Source organism: Solea solea, chromosome 17, assembly GCF_958295425.1.
Source record: "Solea solea chromosome 17, fSolSol10.1, whole genome shotgun sequence".
In the NCBI taxonomy this organism is placed as follows: Eukaryota; Metazoa; Chordata; class Actinopteri; order Pleuronectiformes; family Soleidae; genus Solea; species Solea solea.
The window spans coordinates 7,616,298-7,635,471 of NC_081150.1; the positions used below are offsets into that span (position 1 = coordinate 7,616,298).

General features: G+C 40.9%; 1 protein-coding gene across 2 annotated transcripts in view; it reads right to left on the reverse strand.

Annotated features, from left to right (window-relative positions):
• The window catches only part of LOC131443360 (MAM domain-containing glycosylphosphatidylinositol anchor protein 2-like), a 154,102-nt gene that overhangs the window by 8,901 nt on the left and 126,027 nt on the right, over positions 1 to 19,174 (reverse strand). For both annotated transcript variants that reach the window (XM_058612919.1, XM_058612920.1), the window contains exons 12-16: positions 18,874 to 19,051; positions 10,533 to 10,553; positions 8,173 to 8,328; positions 5,710 to 5,871; positions 87 to 217 (exon numbers count right to left, since the gene is read on the reverse strand). In XM_058612919.1, the coding sequence (XP_058468902.1) occupies positions 87 to 217; positions 5,710 to 5,871; positions 8,173 to 8,328; positions 10,533 to 10,553; positions 18,874 to 19,051 (648 nt within the window). The remainder of the gene's footprint in view (positions 1 to 86; positions 218 to 5,709; positions 5,872 to 8,172; positions 8,329 to 10,532; positions 10,554 to 18,873; positions 19,052 to 19,174) is intronic.

Below are 19,174 nucleotides of genomic sequence, written 5' to 3' on the forward strand. Positions count from 1 at the left end.
AAACACAGACAGAGAGGAAAATAAAGGGCAATAGCAGGAATGCTGCAGCATGCGTACGGGAGAAATTACATTCTGTTTGGTCTCACCTGAAAGGACGCTGTCGGGTGAATGCTTACTTTGGCCTGCTTCCAGCGGTCACCTTGGTTACCACTTAGCGACCAAACGGGTCCCTCAGAGGCTGTTTGGCCCTTTTGCTTTAGGAAGGCGTTCAGAGTTCCTGTAGGAGAAGGAAAGACACGTGCCATGCAACATCTTATAATAATGATGATTACAATGACGATAATAGTGCTAATTAGAATAAAAAAAGGAAGAACAACATTAGTGGTAATAACATTGATTAGAATAATATATACTGGACTATTTTTGTGGTAATTACCTTAACGTGGTGCCCTCTTTCCTCCCCACGGCGCTCCCAACAACAATACACCTCTATTTAACTAAAGTAGGTCAACAGTACTCAAAGTAACATCTGTCGTCAACATCGTTCAGCATTCTCGCGTATGTGGAAATGATGAAAACACATAGTTTCTGTGGAAATTTGCCCAGAAACACTACATTTTTCTATATCTAGCCCATTTATAGTATGACTGATGACAGTTAACACCATTGAAGGGTCTACTTTGAGCCTATTCTACCTGCAAATAACATGTAATGCTGCGTAACAGAACATTATCAATGCTGCGTTGACAATGATGCATTTACTTTGATTTGGTTTGATTAGTATTACTAGCAACATTGTGGGTTGTGTCTTCTTCTTCTTCTTCTTCTTTCTCCTCTTCTTGTTCCTTATTATTATGTATTTTCACACTTCAAACTGTTTTAGTAGTTATTTTCTCCGACTGAGGTTTATATCAGTGCATGAACTGCTCTTTGTTGAATAATCTGACTCACATCAGTCCGTCTATTCATATTTTGAATTTTAATGCATTGCTTTTCAAGCCCACTTCTCCTTTTGGAATAACTTATTTTTTTAATACACCACAGAGTCACCCGCAAACAGCAGGGGGGGATTTTCAGAGTGAATTTATGTGTCAGAGCATTTACCTCTGTCTCCAGCATCTTACATTTATGTATTCTTTTGTTTTTCGCAGCAGAGCCGACACAAAGGTTCAGCTTGGGTCACATGAATTGACACGTTGACTACTTCTGCTTTAAAATAATACAAATGAATTATCACCAGTGGGCATTATCCGATGAGACTTTTTGGTGAAAGCAAAGGAAACTAGGGTCACATTATTACTAGCATCAAACAATTTCTGCACATCCCAGCGTCCCTTTTCATCTCATCTGCTGCAAAAAACAACAGGCTGTCACTGTTGAAACCAACTCTTCACTTGAAAATGTAATATGACAGAGCCACTCCAGCTGAATCCCTGTTTCACCTCTTTAATAACACAGAAATACTCTTAGGTCTCTTACTAAGACAAAACACGAGACACGAGACGTAAACTCAAAACTCTCCTCATGTCTGGCCCCGGACTTTGATAAAAAACTGTCAGATGATGTCAGATGATGACACCGAGAGCAACCATTTCATCCTCTTCTTCAATTTCACCAATTGTGCCACTTTTTCTGTTCAGCCAGACTGTGTGTATGCATGTGTGTGTGTGTGGGAGTTGTTGTGAGACAGCAGTTTTAGCACTGAGCCGAAAAGGAGAAGCTTCCAAAGACCCACACCAAGTTGGCATTCACACCACAGTGAAGCTCTCTGGGGCCACGGCTCTGAAGTCAAGTGAATTTCACAAGAATGGGGGAGCAGCACCTTTGTGCTGACACAACTGATGAGCAAAAACAGCAGCGTCTATTACCGCAACCTTGCTTTTGATGCATCTTTTACTCAGCGAGGTGCCTCATTAGTGTACAGCGCTCTTCAAAAGAAATCTCAAAAGGAAACGTGGAGAAGCTACACTGCGTGTCCCTTTTCGTATTCTCTCATCAGCACAGCACTCACTTTCACCAATGACAGCACAATATCCTGTGAGAGATGAGCTCTTGTACAGAACATGACCCGCGGTTTCATCTAACAGTGAAGTGTTTAGGATGTAGGAGGATTCTTGCTGAGCTGGCTGTCTTGCGTTTTCTTTGAACTCAATGCGATGTAGGTGGTTGTGTCAGTGTCATCACATCCAGAGCAAAAGGCATGTAGTGTATATTTTCATCTGGAGTTCCCTTTTTTATAGAAATACCTGTGGCAGACAGTTGAGGTTTAAAACGATCTGAAGATGTGAAAAAGTAAGAAGAAGATCTTGGAAATGTTCAATTATGTGGTAAGGATGGGGCTGAGGCAGCGCCACCCTCCATGCTAATGAAAGGATGACTTCATTGCTTCTCGGGTCAGACTTAAAACAGACTTAGTTGGTGTGCTTTGCTGCAGACTTAATCCGATAAACAAATGCGACACGGCCTCCAAAGGCAAACTTTGATGTGGGCTTCACTAATTAAGTGTGACCTTGTCTCAGGTATCCCCCTGCTGGCTGACTATGGGGGAGCTTCTTTAAGCTCTTTTTTTAGCGCTGCCGTGCCATGACTTGACTGTGACTAACCTCAACAGCAAAGTCCCACAGAGCATCAAACTCCAAGCATTTCAAGGCACATCGGTTCTAAATAAGAAAACACCTTCAACCACCTCAAAGAAAGTTCTTTTTGAGAAAAGACAAAACAGTAAATGATGCACATACAGTATAGTGCATTATTTTGGACCGTTTGTCAAAGGCGTGCACTCTCTGCATAAGGAATATCACAGACCAACACTCCCAAGCTCGGGGGCAAATTTCTCTCATGGTTGGAGAGGCAGAATACTAAATGGTGCCTTGCTATAGAGGATCTGAGCTGAGTTTCAAGTCCTTGACATTTAGCCCATTCATCATAACATGCCACAGTCTGGGCATGGGCTTCACCACAGATGGGGAGGGCAGGGAGGAGAGGGTCTGGCTGGCGATCAATTTGAGCAAATTGGAAATGTCATGGCCTACTCAACCTCGGCAGGGAGCCGAAGGAGCTCTCATCTCCCTGCTGAGTCGCCCTCCAACACCTCCACCCTTTCATTTTCTACTTCTCTCCAGATGTTTGGGTCCTTCCCTCCCACCTGGACACGTTCACTCAGGACTCTCCACTAAGGACGGCTGAAAAAGTAGCCTGGCTTCATTTTAGCCCCATATCCTGAGTCCTGTTGTCAACTTCATGCTAAGTCTAAAAAGGTCATGTCACCAATTAAAACAATTTAAATTAAAAAAAAGATTTTTATATAATTTATGGATAGTTTGTATTAGCAATTGCAATTTTGTATTACAGTCAATAACCAGGAGGTGAAGTGAAGGTGAACATAAATAAATAAATACATTTACACTGAGAATTAATAATTTGCAAAAAAAAACAAACACTTTATCTCAAGCTGTGAAAAACAGTCTCTTACTCAATGGAACATTTTGTTAACCTATTTATATCATGAATGCAAATAAGTATCAAGTAAGCAAGAGAATAGAAATACTGGAACGACAAAATAAATAAAAATAAATGGAACAAAAAGGAACAACAGAGAGGAAAAAGAGGAGAGAAAGCTGAGAGGGCTGGAGCGAGAACAGCAGGTCCAGCAGAAGTTCAGAATGAAGCAGGTGGAGGGTGGAGACGACGCTGATACCATCCATGTCTCACTAGATTACTTGGGTAAATACAGCCAAATGCTCACTGTAAACATTTTGTCAAGAGAGATGAGTGGAGCTGCCAGACGGCTGTGAGTTCAGTCTCACGCAGTTTAATGTTCACGTTTAATGAGCATTAAAAGCACAACTAGTTGTCCCTTCTGCGTGCTCACTCATTATCCCTCCCTCTTTGTGCTCCGTGCATTTGTACACAGAGGAAACGAGTAAAATATTCTTGGTGATTACTTCAAACAGTCGGGTTGCATTTCTAGGCTATATATTTGAGTTTTTTAATGATACCCGATTTGTCAATTAATGCTTTCAATAATCGATGACTAGTCATTAGTTTAGGCCCTAACCATGACACAGCACACCTCAAATCTTTCAGAAAAGTGTCGGCACAGATCTGGCAATTTGCCGTGGGAATAATACACAACTCCTTATATGGACATCCTGTTTATAGGTCACATATTCAGGCTTTAAAAAATCTTTTTTTTCATCTTCTTATGTGTTGTTGAGTCAAAGTTATGATTAATTGTATATAGCATTTTTAGTAATGATGTAAAGTAGCGATAATTGTGCAAAAGTCACAAGAAAAACAAGCCAATTTCACAAATTCAAATGGATTTTAAAAATTTTGAGGATATAAGACACTCTATATTGCACATTCATATAGCATCTGTATAATACTGTATGCTTAAACATAGTAATGGGAAAAAAAAGCCGCCAGAATGCTCTGCGTTCTGAGGGTTAAGTAATAATCAGTCCAAAATATGAGCTGAAGACACAATGGTGCTAGACAGTTGATGAGTAGCTATAAAGTGGGAGGTGCAGTGGTTTAAGGCGTTCAAGTGGATGAAAGTGGGTCCATTAACATCTGCAGATGAATTGCTCGATTAGGCTGGAAGCCAGGCCTCAGCAATCTCATGTTTATTCTCGCCCTCTTCTATTTAGACCAATTCCCATCCTTCTTCAAGCTTATCAGTCCAGTCACAACCATGTACCTAAAATGGAGTAGGTTTGACAACAATGACCGACAGAGGAGAAGCCAACAGGAGCGCAGCTGAAGCATGAACGCTGACATGAAAGGGTGAGTTGAGTTTTAAATGAAGTATGAATTATTTTCCCCGACAAGAAACTGCAGCGTAGTTTTCTGTTGCTGTCTGACAAAGTGTTCTCGTACCCAGTACGGCCCTGCAACCACACCCAGCGGAGTTTCCCTCACCTGCCTGACGCTGCTGTTGTGCTCAAGAATCCCAAATTCACAAACACACAGGCGCCACAAACAGTACACACTCAGACCAGGAGAGTCTGTGGTCGACTGATTAGGTCTCTGGTGAGGGAAACTTAAGAGTCAGACGAAAGCCGCAGAGCAGCTCCCTCACTCACTCTGCCTTCTTCAAATAGGTCAAACAAGTTTGTTCTACATTCAGAGAGGAATGTGAGAGCTAATGCCCAGAATTTGTTTACCTACCTTTGTAGGTGTTTGTTTCAAAAATGAGATATGAAACATCTGACAGCTGACTTTAACAGCATTTCTGCATGAAAGCACACAACTCCCCACTGCTTTCGCCACAGAGATAAACTGTCTGGAAATGACTAAATGTTGCTGAAAGGTGCTACTGCTCTCCTTTTACTTTTCCACTGTGTCAATGCTGTGTTTTCTGTCTTCTTACACGCACACGCACACGCACGTGCATGAGCATGAGCATGCACGCGCACAAATGCAAGAAAATCCCACTGGGAAACAGGCACTGTAGGTGGCGAACAGCAATTTCAAGAATCTCATTTATGAGATTATATTTCAAAGACACAGTGATGTCCTACTGGTTCTTGTTGATGGACTTTTTTGTTGAATAAAATCTGTTGTGGTGTTTCTGCATAGCATATTTAGTTCCGGACAGATTAAAATGCAGCATCTTCAAAACATTCAAAACATTGACGGATTCTTGAAAGAACGAGAGTAATTATTTGTTCTTCGCGTATTCCCGTGAAAAGAAATAGTCACAAGCTTTTACAGACATTACTTCAAAGCTTAAGACGTAGGTAGCACACAGAGTCTGCAACTTACCTATGTGTTTTCCATACATGTGGTAGAAGAAGCCGAAGCAGTAGGCAGGCGGGTTGGTGATACCGTAAGGGTTTTTGGGCGCTACGTTAAAAAACGGGCTGACGAGCCGCGCCTGGTCCCCGTCCTTCCGCGGCCTCGATGTCTCGATGTACATGTAGAAACCTTGGAACATAGAAGCTCAGTAAGTGACAAATTAATACAAAGTAGCAGAAAGCAAGATTTAGAAGAAGGTAAAATGATCATTATCTTTAAAACTAAAATTATTTAGATTCTAAAAAATAACGGAACATCCTTAATCATAAAGGCCCAGTGTGTAACACTTGGAGGATTTATTGACATGAACTGAAATGTTACTAAATCCAGATTTACAGTTATATGTCACTATTTCTTCTGTTTTTCACGGGAATAGCATTATTTTAAGTGTAAGGCTGACCAATTACAACATGCTGCTCTTATGTTGTAGTTTGGTTCATAGGTGTTTGTCAAAGGTAATAACTATTGTTGCACATGTATTAAAATGACTGTCTGAGTGGCAAATGCATTTGTCATGCGGTCTTCACACTCTCGCGAGTACACTCCTCTCTCACTGTGCTTTCTGATACACCAACATCTTTCCAGCACTGTAAACATTGGGATAAAGTGGGGCATCCTCAGTTAGTCAAGCTCAACTGACTTTAAAGATACTCAGTGATAACAGGATGGAAATGTAACCTTCCATATCACAGACAAGTAGCAGGGATTTCTATATGAAGGACAGGTCTCCTTTTACTAATAGCAATAACCAGGGGCAAACAGAGGCGATAACAATGGTGTAACATTTTCACTCCCTCTGTGTGACAGTTGTGAACAGCAGCAGGGATGGCGGTGACTCAAATAGTCCTCTGATTGTGTCTGAGCCACATAATCTGAAGCCAATCTCTACGCTGCCACAGGCACACTGAAGGTAGCTGGTGAGTGGCTCCACGCCCCTCCAGCCAACCTCAAATGGAATATCTCCCTCAGTTGAACCTCATATCAGATAATTATCCGCAGAGAGGAATGGAGCCGGTAATGAAATGCTGGACATTTTGAAACCATTAGGTGATTAAAGCCAATACATTATTTACTGCCTCAGCTGCTGCTGCTGCTGCTGCTGCTGCTGCTACAGCAACATAACAGACACTTCTATTCCACAACATCTTCCAGAGGATTTCTATGTGAATACATGCTGAAAAGTTAATCCTGCAAACATTTATCTTGTTGATTCATTATCTTTGTTCATGGATACCTTTCTGATGGATTGTGACAAAGGACACAGTTTCAATGTTTCCATCTCAGTGGCACTTTTAAATAAATAGACATCATCTCTTGTCACATCATTTAGCAATAACGTGCATTATGGGCGTTTTAGTGTTTATGCATGGATTATGTATGAAATAACAGAATGCTATCCATCTAAATGAGTGCTTTTAACCAAGTTTCCCATTCCAGTGAGCAGGTGCAGTATTTTTAGTGTTTGCAATCAATTCCACTTACACCAAACTATGTTTTTGTTTTCTCCTGAAGAATAATATTACAAATGATTTTCCAAATCAATTCTGGCTCCTCTGCCTTATGAGGCGACTGTTGTACAAAAACAATGTGCTCAACTGCACGGCGTCACAAGGACAGAGCTGCATAAAGGATGATTTGGATGACAGCAAATCAGTTAATCAAACAATCACCCAGGGACTCATTCAAGGAATTCATCAGCTGAACTTCAGTGAGCCTCTGATACTAATTGTTTCAAGGTTTCTGTTCACACTCCACACAAGTGTTTGGTTAAAATAACATATAACAGGGTTCTATTTTCTAGCTAGAGGCCATGTATTAATGTTAATGTGTGAAAAGGTGGTTGAAAACTACAAAAGTGACCTTGAAACCACACCAATCACAAAGTTTCTTCTTTTTTCTTTGGTCTGCTATTCACTGAGAAACATTTCCATCAGTTCTGAAAGTGTTCAGGCCAATCACCTCCTTCTATCTAAAGTGGGGTCAGGTTTATGCATTTACTGACAGGTCTGATGAATCCATTATAAAGATGGCATCATTTAAAAAAAAACAACAAAGAAACAGCAACAAGCAACTAAACGCTGCAGTTTCAACATATTTCTGTTGCTCTTTCTGTTGTGTTCTGCTTCCCAGTCTGCTCTGCTGTGACTGCTTAGAAATCAAATTGAAATGAGCAGAACACATACAGGTCTGCATATTGGCCCGGCTATGAAAACACAGTAAATGGGTTTAAAATGACAGCTGCATACATTACATTACATGAAACCTGGACTGCTTAGCAGTAAATAGCGTAAAGTAGAAAGCAAATTCTAGTCAGTTGAGAGATGCTGTTGGAAACGATGTATAATTACGACCACTGTGACTGAAAACTCACTGATCATCAGCAGGAGAGAGGTTTAATGAATGGTCAATAAGACTTTCAGGAATACTTACCCTGCTTGGAGCCACTGCGATCACCACTAGGCCCCGTGTTGGGAGTATACTTGGTGTCACGGGTAGCTGCACTGTGCCGAGTCCAATCAAAATCATCATTCTTGTCCTGGGTGAACATGCAGATGGGCTCCTCTTCAAAGCTGCAGTGGAACTCTCCTGGTGAGCGACAGAGCAGAACTGGGCTCTTACGTTCACTTTATTACAAAGAAAAATAGGTATATGCTGCCACGCTACAGTACAGCGTGTGAGTAGTGTGACACCCTCTGTAAATGTATGAGATTTCCTGGAGTGTCTATGTATCTATGTGTGAGTGTATGAGCAGGTATTGCTCATGTTGTGGGGACCAAACTCTGTTAACACAGTCAATTATTAAGGTGATGTTGTATGGTTAGAATGAGGTTAGGGTTAGGTTACAGTTAGGCCAGTAGTAGTTGTGTTTAAGGTGAGAGTAAATCTCCAGGAAGTGAATCTGAGTCAATATGTGACTGTGTGTCACAGGGTTATACAACAGTTTAGGCCTAATTACACCCTATAATCTGGAGAACACCATTTCTAAATGAAGGTGCGACCCCTTGCTGATTGTGATGTCACTGAGTGTGCTTGAATTTCCCAGACAAAGACGTGCAGTTTGGTTCACTTTAGAAAACAAGACAGAGTGATTGCATGCGTGTGTATCAAAAGTCAGACAGCAGACAGCCCACTACTGAAGCATGATGGATGGCACACACTGCCCCAGTTAATAATATTAAACTAAATACAAATCTTATTATTTTGAAGGCATTAGCTGCTTCTCGACACAGTGTGACCTGCATGGATCTGAATCAGTTTATCTGCTAATAGTTCAGGTCTTCTTCTGTGATCAAGAGTGCAACTGGGGCATTTGTCCTTGGATGTGTTGTAGATGCAAAGACTCTTTAATCAATTTTTTAAAATTGACCCAGTCTTCCATTTTCTCTCTGTATTGGGTGTACAGGTGGAGACACGAGGTGCCCCCACTTTGCCCTGCCTTCCCCTCCGCTGCTCTCCACGCCCACTTTGACAGCCATTTTTAAACCACTGGAGTGTGCAGAGGGAGAATGAAAATGTGGATCCACACCCCTCATGAAAAAAGGGTAATTGTTACTCCAGCATGAGGTTATAATGGGTCACATGTAAGGCCATGTCGGACAGTGAATATACTAATGGACGGTTGGAAATAGCACGCGTGGGGAACTAGCCCACTCACTTTAATTAAGGGGTAAAGGGAATATCGGCAGTGTCAAAACCTCCATTTAATTCATGTAACAAACAAAGAAATGCACCTAACCAGAGGACATGGTGCTGCTGAGCAGTGTCCTCAAAGAGATAGTAAAAAAAAAGAGATTTTAGATTCAGGATGCAGGCATGTGTTCTGATAAATATTCATTGATTTATTAAAACATAGCTAGGAGCAGTTTAGAGTGGTGACCTTGAGAAGAGTAGCTTTTACTCAGGTAATGGAGGGAATGTAGACAGAGGTAGAGTGTGGGTGGATGGACTGAGGGATGCAAGAGGGCAGTGGTGCTGCGAAGCAGGGAGGAGAAGACAAAGAGATGGAAAGTGAGAGCAAGAGAGAAAGCGGTACCGCAAAGATAGAGTGAAGGCCAGGTTGCAGACACTCTTCACTCGTCTCCTCACAGATCAGCAAATTTAAATGGGGGTCCAGCTCCTGGTGCTAGACATTGACTCCCCCATCTACTGTGAGCTAAACTAAATGTTTTTGCATTATCTGCCTGGGAGAAATGGGAGGATTTAGAGGATAGGCAGAGGCAGGAAGAGCAGGTGTGCAGGTAAGATAGTATCTGTCAGGGATTTGGATAATGATGCTGGTGATTAGGATCTTGGTTTTAATGCTGGTGATGTTTCTGAGAACATGCAGCAAAAAGCACAACAGCAGTGATTAAGTGAGAAGTCTCAGGGTGTGAATAATGTGCATTTATTAAGCTTCACCAATGAAATGCATCATGAATGGAAGTTTCCATTAGCACAATTCATGCAAATGTCCTCAAATACACTCAAACAGAGAAAAGAAAAGAAAAAAAACATCTCATGCAAATACTGTGTCCAGAATGTGCAACGTTCTGCAGAGATTTAAAGCTCTTAACGTGTCAGATAGCTTAAGGCAGGTTTACTCCTACTTCCTAAAAGGAAGTCTTATTTATCATGCATTATTTAGGTCTACTTAGGAAGATTTCCCAGTGCAGTGTGACATGTTGAGAGTCAGATCTCTACGGGACGTACTGTGTCGCATCGAGTTTTCTCACTGTTCTCACAGACTGTGGTACGACAGAAGGATCTTTTTCTGACAAGATATGCAAAGTGAGGTTCACATTACTACTTACTCAGATGAGGGTTGATGGGAGCTGTGGAAAAGAAAGGCCATGGACAGGCATTAGCACAGAATATATTAACTGCAGAGTGGTTCAAAAGGTAAAGCACTAAAAACTGTCACATTTAAAGGAAGAAAAAAAAAATAGAAGAAAAACATTCCCCCTGTTTGGTGTGTTCTACTACACAACACCTACACAGTAGCTGTCACCTACTGTTGGCTGTAGAGCTAACACAAGTCCACATGTGTAAAACTTTGCTCAGTGCCGCATCATCATTAAAAATAGAATTAAAGAGGCCCATGGGAAGACTGGGAATATTGTCCTGTGATATTAAAACCCTGCACGCATATTTGAGTGTGTGCACTCCATCCTCTTCAAGCTCTTTTGCTCTTACAGTGTGCAAAATAGTCAACATATACAGTATAAATAAAACAGGAAGCAATTTGAATGACACACACAAAAAAGACCTCTGGTAACTGACGTCACGCAACCATAGCAACGCAAATATGGCAGGAAATGGTACTGTCCACATTGCATCCAAATTTGCACCTTCTCAATCTGCACTTAAGGGGAAACTTTCACTATGATTATCATATTTTTTACACTTCTTACTGATGTTAAAGAGCATGTTTGTAAAACTTTACTGTATTTTGAGACACACTATGACTTTATTCTATTTGATGAAGATAGGAGCATGAAGCCCTAAGTTCATTTTCCCTTAAATTTCCCCTTAACAGCCTACCGGGAAGATGAAGCTGAGGGAAAGAGAAATGACTGGGATTCAAAGTAGAAAAGAGGACAGCAATCTTTCTCTGCCTGTTAAATGTAAAGACAGAGGGATTTGGAAGACGAGCTTGACTACATTAATAAGCTTATTAGCGCTAACCAGCATTGCTGTTGTTATTAGTCCAAGGTGACTTTCACTTACCGCTGAGCTTCTTTTATACTTCCATTTAATAAATCATTAAAATGAGTTATATCACAAGTGTGTCAGCTAATCACTTTTCTGTAAAATCGTTGATTCTTCCAGTGTTTTCTTGATGGAAACACTGATGAGACGAGTCTACTGAAATCTTTTGCATTCTCCCCACCTATAACCACGCTTCAACGCTTTCCTTATTGACAATTTAAGAGGCAACTGCAGCAGCAAACACAAAAAGGTCAAGGGTATCACACAGAGTTGCAACAAGCCAGTTAGTGTGCACTTCACTTTTTGCAGAGTAAATACCATTTAACCTGCCAAGAAGATTCATGGGCATTTTCATGATCGATTGCTGACCAGCTGAATAGATGCGATACATCAGCCTTACCGCAAAACTGTGTTGCTTTGTGATTTATGACACCTTGTTGTTCAAGCGGGGAATTGATTTTAATCTAACCAATTAAATTGAGTAATAACAAATCATTCCACCAAAGGAAAACATGTACTAAAAAGCAGGGGAGTACTGTGGCACTGTCGAAGAATGGGTCCTTTTTTTAAAAAGCAGTAACCTGAGTTTTCTTCGCGTTGTTCTGTGCCTTGTGGAAATAAATGACCAGGAGAACAAACCGTTGCATTTTCAATTGAATCATGTACAACATTCAGTGAACTGCAACGCTGCAGCTGAATCCCCCCCCCCCTCCTGTGATTGGAAGGCACCAGTGTGGAAAAAACAGGCTGTGCGCCTTAATTGTATAAAAGCTTTAATTATCTTTTATGTTACTATGAGTGTAAAAATATCTGCATGCCTACACTGAACGCTTCCTGGTGAATGTACACTGGCAGCTCACTGCTGCAATGAAAGAGGGAGGAAATCTTGTGGGCTGTTGCAGAGAAAATGGTTTAGATGACAACTTGCAGCCTTAGGCCAGTGAAACGGATGCTGAGTTTTGTGACTAAACTCTATTCTTTCACCCCCTCTCCTCCTTGCTGGCTTTCTCCCACTTTTCACTTCCATTTTCTGACTCTCATCACCACCTCCTCCTCCCCATCCAGCCCCCTCTTCTTTTTGTCTTTTAACACTGTGGTTAAGAAAACCTGTTTGTGGTTGTCAGTTTTTTACCTGCAGCCTGCCCAGGCTGACTCACTGTGCTTTAGTCCAAATGAAGCAGTGTCTCTAGCCTGACGGGAACAAAATCAAGCCAAGTATAGTGCAGGCCCGGGGGGTACTTAACTGCTGCTGTAAATTCACACGGATCCATTTAAACACAAACACACTAACTATGATATGATTTAACTTCAAATTTGGATTGGATATGGGAAAAACTATCAAGAAATAATATAAACTGGATGTAAATAAAGCATTCTTTTCGAATATATACAGCCTCATATTGTAGCTCCTGAAGATATTTGAGGACCTCAGTTGAAAATTCACTGTTGCTAAAGCTGAGAACCCTCAAGCAAGCTAAATAAAAATCTTCAAAAACATCACTTATTTTTTTTTTCTCGATGTTGCAGCACACTGTTTCAACCCCAGAGCGAAAAGAAATCCTCGAATAATGAGCACGGAAAGGATGAAAGGTAGTTTAGATCGTCCTCAAGATGAACGGTCCAAGCGATCGACTGAAGTGAGCTCTTTGAAAGTGTCTGTCATGATCATAAGGTCATAATTCCTGCTTCTTCTTTCCCAGCTGACAGGACAAAACAAACTGCCAGTTGATGCACGCATGTCTTCCATCCAAATGGCCTAATTTTGATTGAAACACAAAGTGAGATCACCGACCGTCAAAGGACAGCGGCCCGTGGAGGCCGTTCTGGATGCAAACACTGACTTCATCTTGGCAGGACTTCCTGCCCACTGGCCTGCGGCTGTATTACAAAGCAGCAGACAACTTTGAGGCTGCAGCAGAGTGTCCTCATAAATGACAGTGGCCTGCCCCTACTTTTTTATCTATTTATTTTTTAAATAAACAGACCTTATATAATCCAGACTCTCTGGTATTCCCATCCATCATGTTTTGGGGTCTGGGTGGATGCCGTCAAAGGCCTGTGAAAGCACCGTGATCACAGCTTCACAGCTCCAACTATCAGGTGGAATAATAACATCTTGCGTAAATGTAATTCAGCAATCTCCCACTGATGTCTTCTTGACAAATCACAGGCATCATCCCACTGTTGTTGCCTTCAATCAAAGACTTTTACCAGAGACTCCTCTGCACAGTTCCTACAGTAACACACAAAGATCCACACAGACACACACACTAACACAATCCTATCCATGTACAATTATTTCCTGTGTGTTATCCTGCTCTGGCATCAGTGATTGAACAACACAGTCTCGAAAGCGATTGAAGTCAACTTTCAAATGGACGAGCTCAGCTGTGCTTTAAAAGTTTATCAAAAAGAGATGAAACAAATGTGGTAAAAACAAAAATGCTTTGGGTGGGAAATGCAAATATGTTGTGTATTAAAAAGACACAAACATACTAACACTAAAGATTTATATTACAATATGGTAATATATGGTAATCGTTCTGTAAAAGGGAAGTAACATTACTGCCATGCGTCAATTTCTATTGTAATAACCAAGTAACATCTTGGTGTTTTGACATGAAGAAGAATGGATTTCAACTTCATACTATGTTGTTATTCATGTTGATTCATTGACATTTTCATATTTTCATTGTGGTCAATAGCAATTCTCATTACCAAGCTATTACCTGGATATTAGTGTGGAAATAACACGATACTGTAATATCAACTTTATTACAATTTGTCAAGGTGTAAATCGCTTTAGAAACATGACTATTATGACTATAATATCACTTCCGTGTTAAAGATAATCACCATGTTGTTACTGTACTAATGTAATGTGTGTAAGTGTGACTCATAAAATAACAATGGGACCATTAAGGGTGGGCCTCATTATGCCACTGATGAGAATAATAGTATGTTATTTTTATTACGATATTAACGATATTGCACTGTGTACAGCAGCATTAAAGACACAATGATGTTGTTGCCAACTCATCCAAAAAAAAGGAAACAGCCATGGTATAAAATAAACTCCAATCTGCAGTGTGAAAGCATTATGAACACATGCATCATCAAGAAAATGACAGCAAGGGAAAAAAGAAGCAGCACAACATTACATTATTTTTGGCACCTTTAGCAAAGGCCAATACAGATATCACAGCCTTAAATTAGTCTTAGCCTTAGTCTTAACTCGTTTAAACATCTAACTGCATGGAAGACACTTGCAGCCCTCACCTCATCTCACTTCACCTCACCTCATCGTGTTGCATCACTGAGTATATATTTTTTATGCATTTCTCTCGCACACAAATTAAGTCTTTATATCGTGAAATAAATTTAAATGAATCACTACCTTGTAGAGCATGAGATAAGAGACACGGCAATCAAATGTGAAGCTGTCAGCCATTTCCTCTTGTTTCCAGTGTTTGTGCTGAGCTAAGCAAACTAACAAACTGCTGGGTCTATATTTAATCGACACATACTGTGCGTCTCTCAGAAGGATTCAACACAAAGCACAACAATTTCCAAAAACGTCAATTCATATCTGAAAATCTGAATGCTAAAATAAGAATGTTTTTTGTTTTTTTATGTTGCTGCAATTGACTAAAAATAACACAGTGCTTCTCTGTTATTTCATTGAACATTCACACATTTCCTGCGTTTCACTGTGTTGTCATGTAAACATGTGCAGCAACAAACTCAGACAGCGAAGGAACTGTAATTAATGTGAGATTCTTTGATGGTTAGGCATTCTCAATGTATGTTACTATGAGTTGCATAACAATGGGATATTAAAAATAGCAGTCGTGCTACACTGTGCCTAAGAGAGCACTGACAGGAGGCTTAAACATAAAATACTCAAATAGAGAGATGTGTTATGAAGAACACCAGACAGATGCCGAGTTTGTTACTGCAGCAACATTTTAAAGTGTCTTTTGGGCTTGGTGACACAACATCCTTTATCCTACAGCTGGGGGCATCATAACTGCTGTTGTGTTTACTTGGCAACTCATAGAAAAGCTGCAGTTTTATGTGCATGACAATAATCTCCTGATCTATTGGTCTTTTGATGAGGATACGCGCTCCTGCTTTGACACAGTAGGACTCTAATGTTTAACCTAACAGCTAAACAATGCCTTGATAGTCATATTCATCTGGTTTGTTGTTGGTTCATTCACATTTGTTTTCATGGCCGTGGGAACCAGAGACACCGAGCTTCAGTGAAAGCCAGCAAGCATCATGTCCACCAGTGCACAGTTAACAAACCAACACACTAAAGACGGGCGAACACAGACTGATAAATAAACTCACATCCACACCGGAGGGCAGTATGGATTACTGAGACTCCTGACCTGCCGGACACTATAGGAAAAACTGCACACTGTTAAGAGAAAGGCTTAAGTTGATTTTTACACCCACATATTTCTTGCTGTGAAGCAGAAGCAGTGCAAACTACTGAAAATTCTTCTTATGTGTTTGGTTTATTATTTGAAGGGTCATTTAATTATACGGCTTGAGACCGTTGCACAAAGGATTCCGTGCAAATTTTTTTTTTGAATATAACGAATGTGTTGTTATCCAACAGACAAAATGAACACAATGACAGGAAAATATATATATATATATATATATATGTATGTAAGTGTACAGTAATTATTAAATGTCCACAGTGTATAGGTGAGTTGTACAAAAGAAATGTATGGTTGCAATTTGCAAATGTAAAGACTTAAGCATGGGAAAATGGTGCTGAGAAGCCCTTAAGTATTACAGAGGAAGTCAAACAAACAGCACAGGTTTTTACTCCTGCATCACATGCATACTAATTATGTAAAGTGAACATGAATCATCCAAGTTTGCTGTTAGAATGCACAGCTGGTCACAAAGCTGTTTCCTAACAGCCACACATTTGTTCACTTTATAGCATTGATGACATATGGCATTTTTCCACTATACCGTACCGCCTCGCCTTGGCATGCCTCGGCTCGACTCTAAGCGGTTTGTTGTGTTGTGTACCATCGTGTTTCACAACGACCTCTTCATATAGTCATACTAAAACCAATGTTTGTTATATCTTTTAACTTTTCATTATCACTGGCCTTTTGAGTCGTTTTCAACAGCAGCAACTCTCCCTTCCCTCAACACAAAACATCCAGCTCTCATTTCTTGTTGTGCTGAAGGACACTGTGTCAGACGGAGGCAACAGCAACACTGTGATAATAAATTGAGACGACTGAAGTATGAAGTATGAAAACCCAAATTACTTTACTGCTCAAAAAACCTGGATGTTCAGCAACTTAATGAGATAAACGCTTATTGCCAACACTGCTCGTTTTCAGATACAGGAAGCGTCTAAAGTTACACACTGCATCTTTATATGACATCGTTATATAACCAGAGCCAAATACACAATGATTTCAGCTTACCACACACCAAAAACAATAATGCTAGAGCTTAATATTTCCACAGTGTCAGTGGAAGTGAAGTGATGATGGAGATGATCCTAGACTGTGTTTCATACATCAGTCAGGACATCTTATGGGACAGAGTGGATTTGGCACAGACCTACATTAGCCTGCTGCAGTGTCACTATGCTGCGTGTGAGAGAACAGAGCAGCCCTAGAGTGATAATTAGTCCAGTCTCTTGTTGGGCAAGAGCTTCACACTTCAGCACTGACTCTCTTCTTTTTAGCTTTGCTCATGTGAATCTCTGTTTTGTCCTCTGTATCAACTTGGCTGTTTCCGTCCCCGTGCCTCGCCGTCCTAATTAACCTAAATTCTCTTCCCTTCACTTTGATTGGATTCAATTTGATTCAATTCCGCCGGTTTAGCTCAGGCATCAACATACCAGGAAAAGTAAACAAATACATCAAAAATAATGACGGAGAGAACTTTATGTGTCCCTTTCTCCTTGTTCCCAATTCTCTTTCCACCAGTCATGATGAGCTGCAGTGAAACTGAATTATTCACAACCGCAGCAGCAGCCGCAGCCGCAGCAGCAGTAGCTCAGGAGAAGCTCAGCACTCAGTGATAGACAGAAAACAGTCAGTCGGTTTGTTTCTCACACTGCACCTCTGAAGTACCTGTGCATCTGTTCACTGGTGCTGCTACGTCCACTGTGGCTAGTATCAGTATATGACCCCACAACTATAAAAAGCTACTTCAGTACTTTCAGCAGCTATTTCTCTTTGTATTCTTACTGGTGGGAGGGTAACAATGAGCGTATTTGTGCCATTACAGATGGTATGTGATGTTCAGGTAGCATTGTAATTCAACAGGGGAAGAGAAAATATCCATGCTGTACAGTGCTGATGGTTGAAATTGGATAAAAATGTGAGCAGAACATCTCGTACTGAACGGAACGGCACAAATACGTGCGTTGCGCCCATACTCTGGTGTACCGCACAGTGCCTCATCATCACTAGGATGTTTTTTCCGACACAACCTTCATGAAAACATGTCAGAATTAGTTTTATTTGCTCACACACTAATTAGTGATTCTGCATTCAACCCATTCTTTTTAAACACCAGTAGTGAACACAACCCCGGGCAAAGCAACCGTGGGTCGGGTACCTTGCTCAGGGGCACCGCAGCCCTTGACCTGTTTCGGAATTTGAACCAGTGACCCTCCAGTCACAAGCCTGAGTAACTTCCTGTCAAATTTCTCAGCTTGTTCTGGGCCAAAGCAGACTGACATTTCATGTTTCTTTCTAGATCAGCCATATGGGCCTTGACAGCAATAAGGACCTATGAAAAAATTCAAAAGAAATTAAAATATCTTGACAAAAATAGGTTGTTTGACAAATATCTAAGGAGACGCCGTTTTGAGAGACACTGAATAACTCTTCTTTCATTTGGTCTGTTCAGTCTTGTGAGCCCAAATATAGATATTTCAGTCGTCGAAAATCTCTCAAGCACAGACACATGTCAGCCTTTGCCCCAGTCCATGATAGACCTGACACGGATAATAAAGGTCTAAAGGGTGAGATGATTAGTCCGTTGATCAGGACTGATTTAGCTCAAACCAGGAAGCATAGCACGGTGATTTTAAGCTGTCTTCTGATGACTGGATGTGCAATTCGAATTGCTGTAATGAGTTCACTTTTACCAGTCCTTCCTCATTCATATCAAACGTGTAACATCAGCATCCTGTTTGTCATGATGACAGCTAATACCGGAGTGAACTTCTCATTTCCATTAGTGCTGATATCCATGTGCCATAATGCAGGAGCTCAAACTTGAGCTGGACGTTTTGGAGTTAGCTGAAGGATAACATTACCAGCTGGAGCTATAATTCTTCCACCTGCGCAGCCACATATGTCAGCACACTAGCAGGAACGCTGTGCTCTACGGAGTTTTTCTCTGTATTATCTAACAGACACTGCAGAAATCAAGACTCACCGCTGTAGGTCACAATACGGATGGTGGAGTCACCCTCTCCAAAACGAGTGATGGGGGTGAGGCGCACCTCGAAGGATTCAGGCTTTATCAGCTCAGTCAGGTTGTGCGTCATGAGCTCTCCTTTGTTAATTGCTCCGTCCACAGGGATTTCTTGTTCCCACCAGCGCTGCAAGCCCATCTGGATGGAAACGGGAATCAAATGAGGTTTGGATCATTATAACTTATGTAATTTACATCCTAATTTGCATACACACATACAGAGACATTTTGTATTGATTTACAAAAACAATAAATATCAACC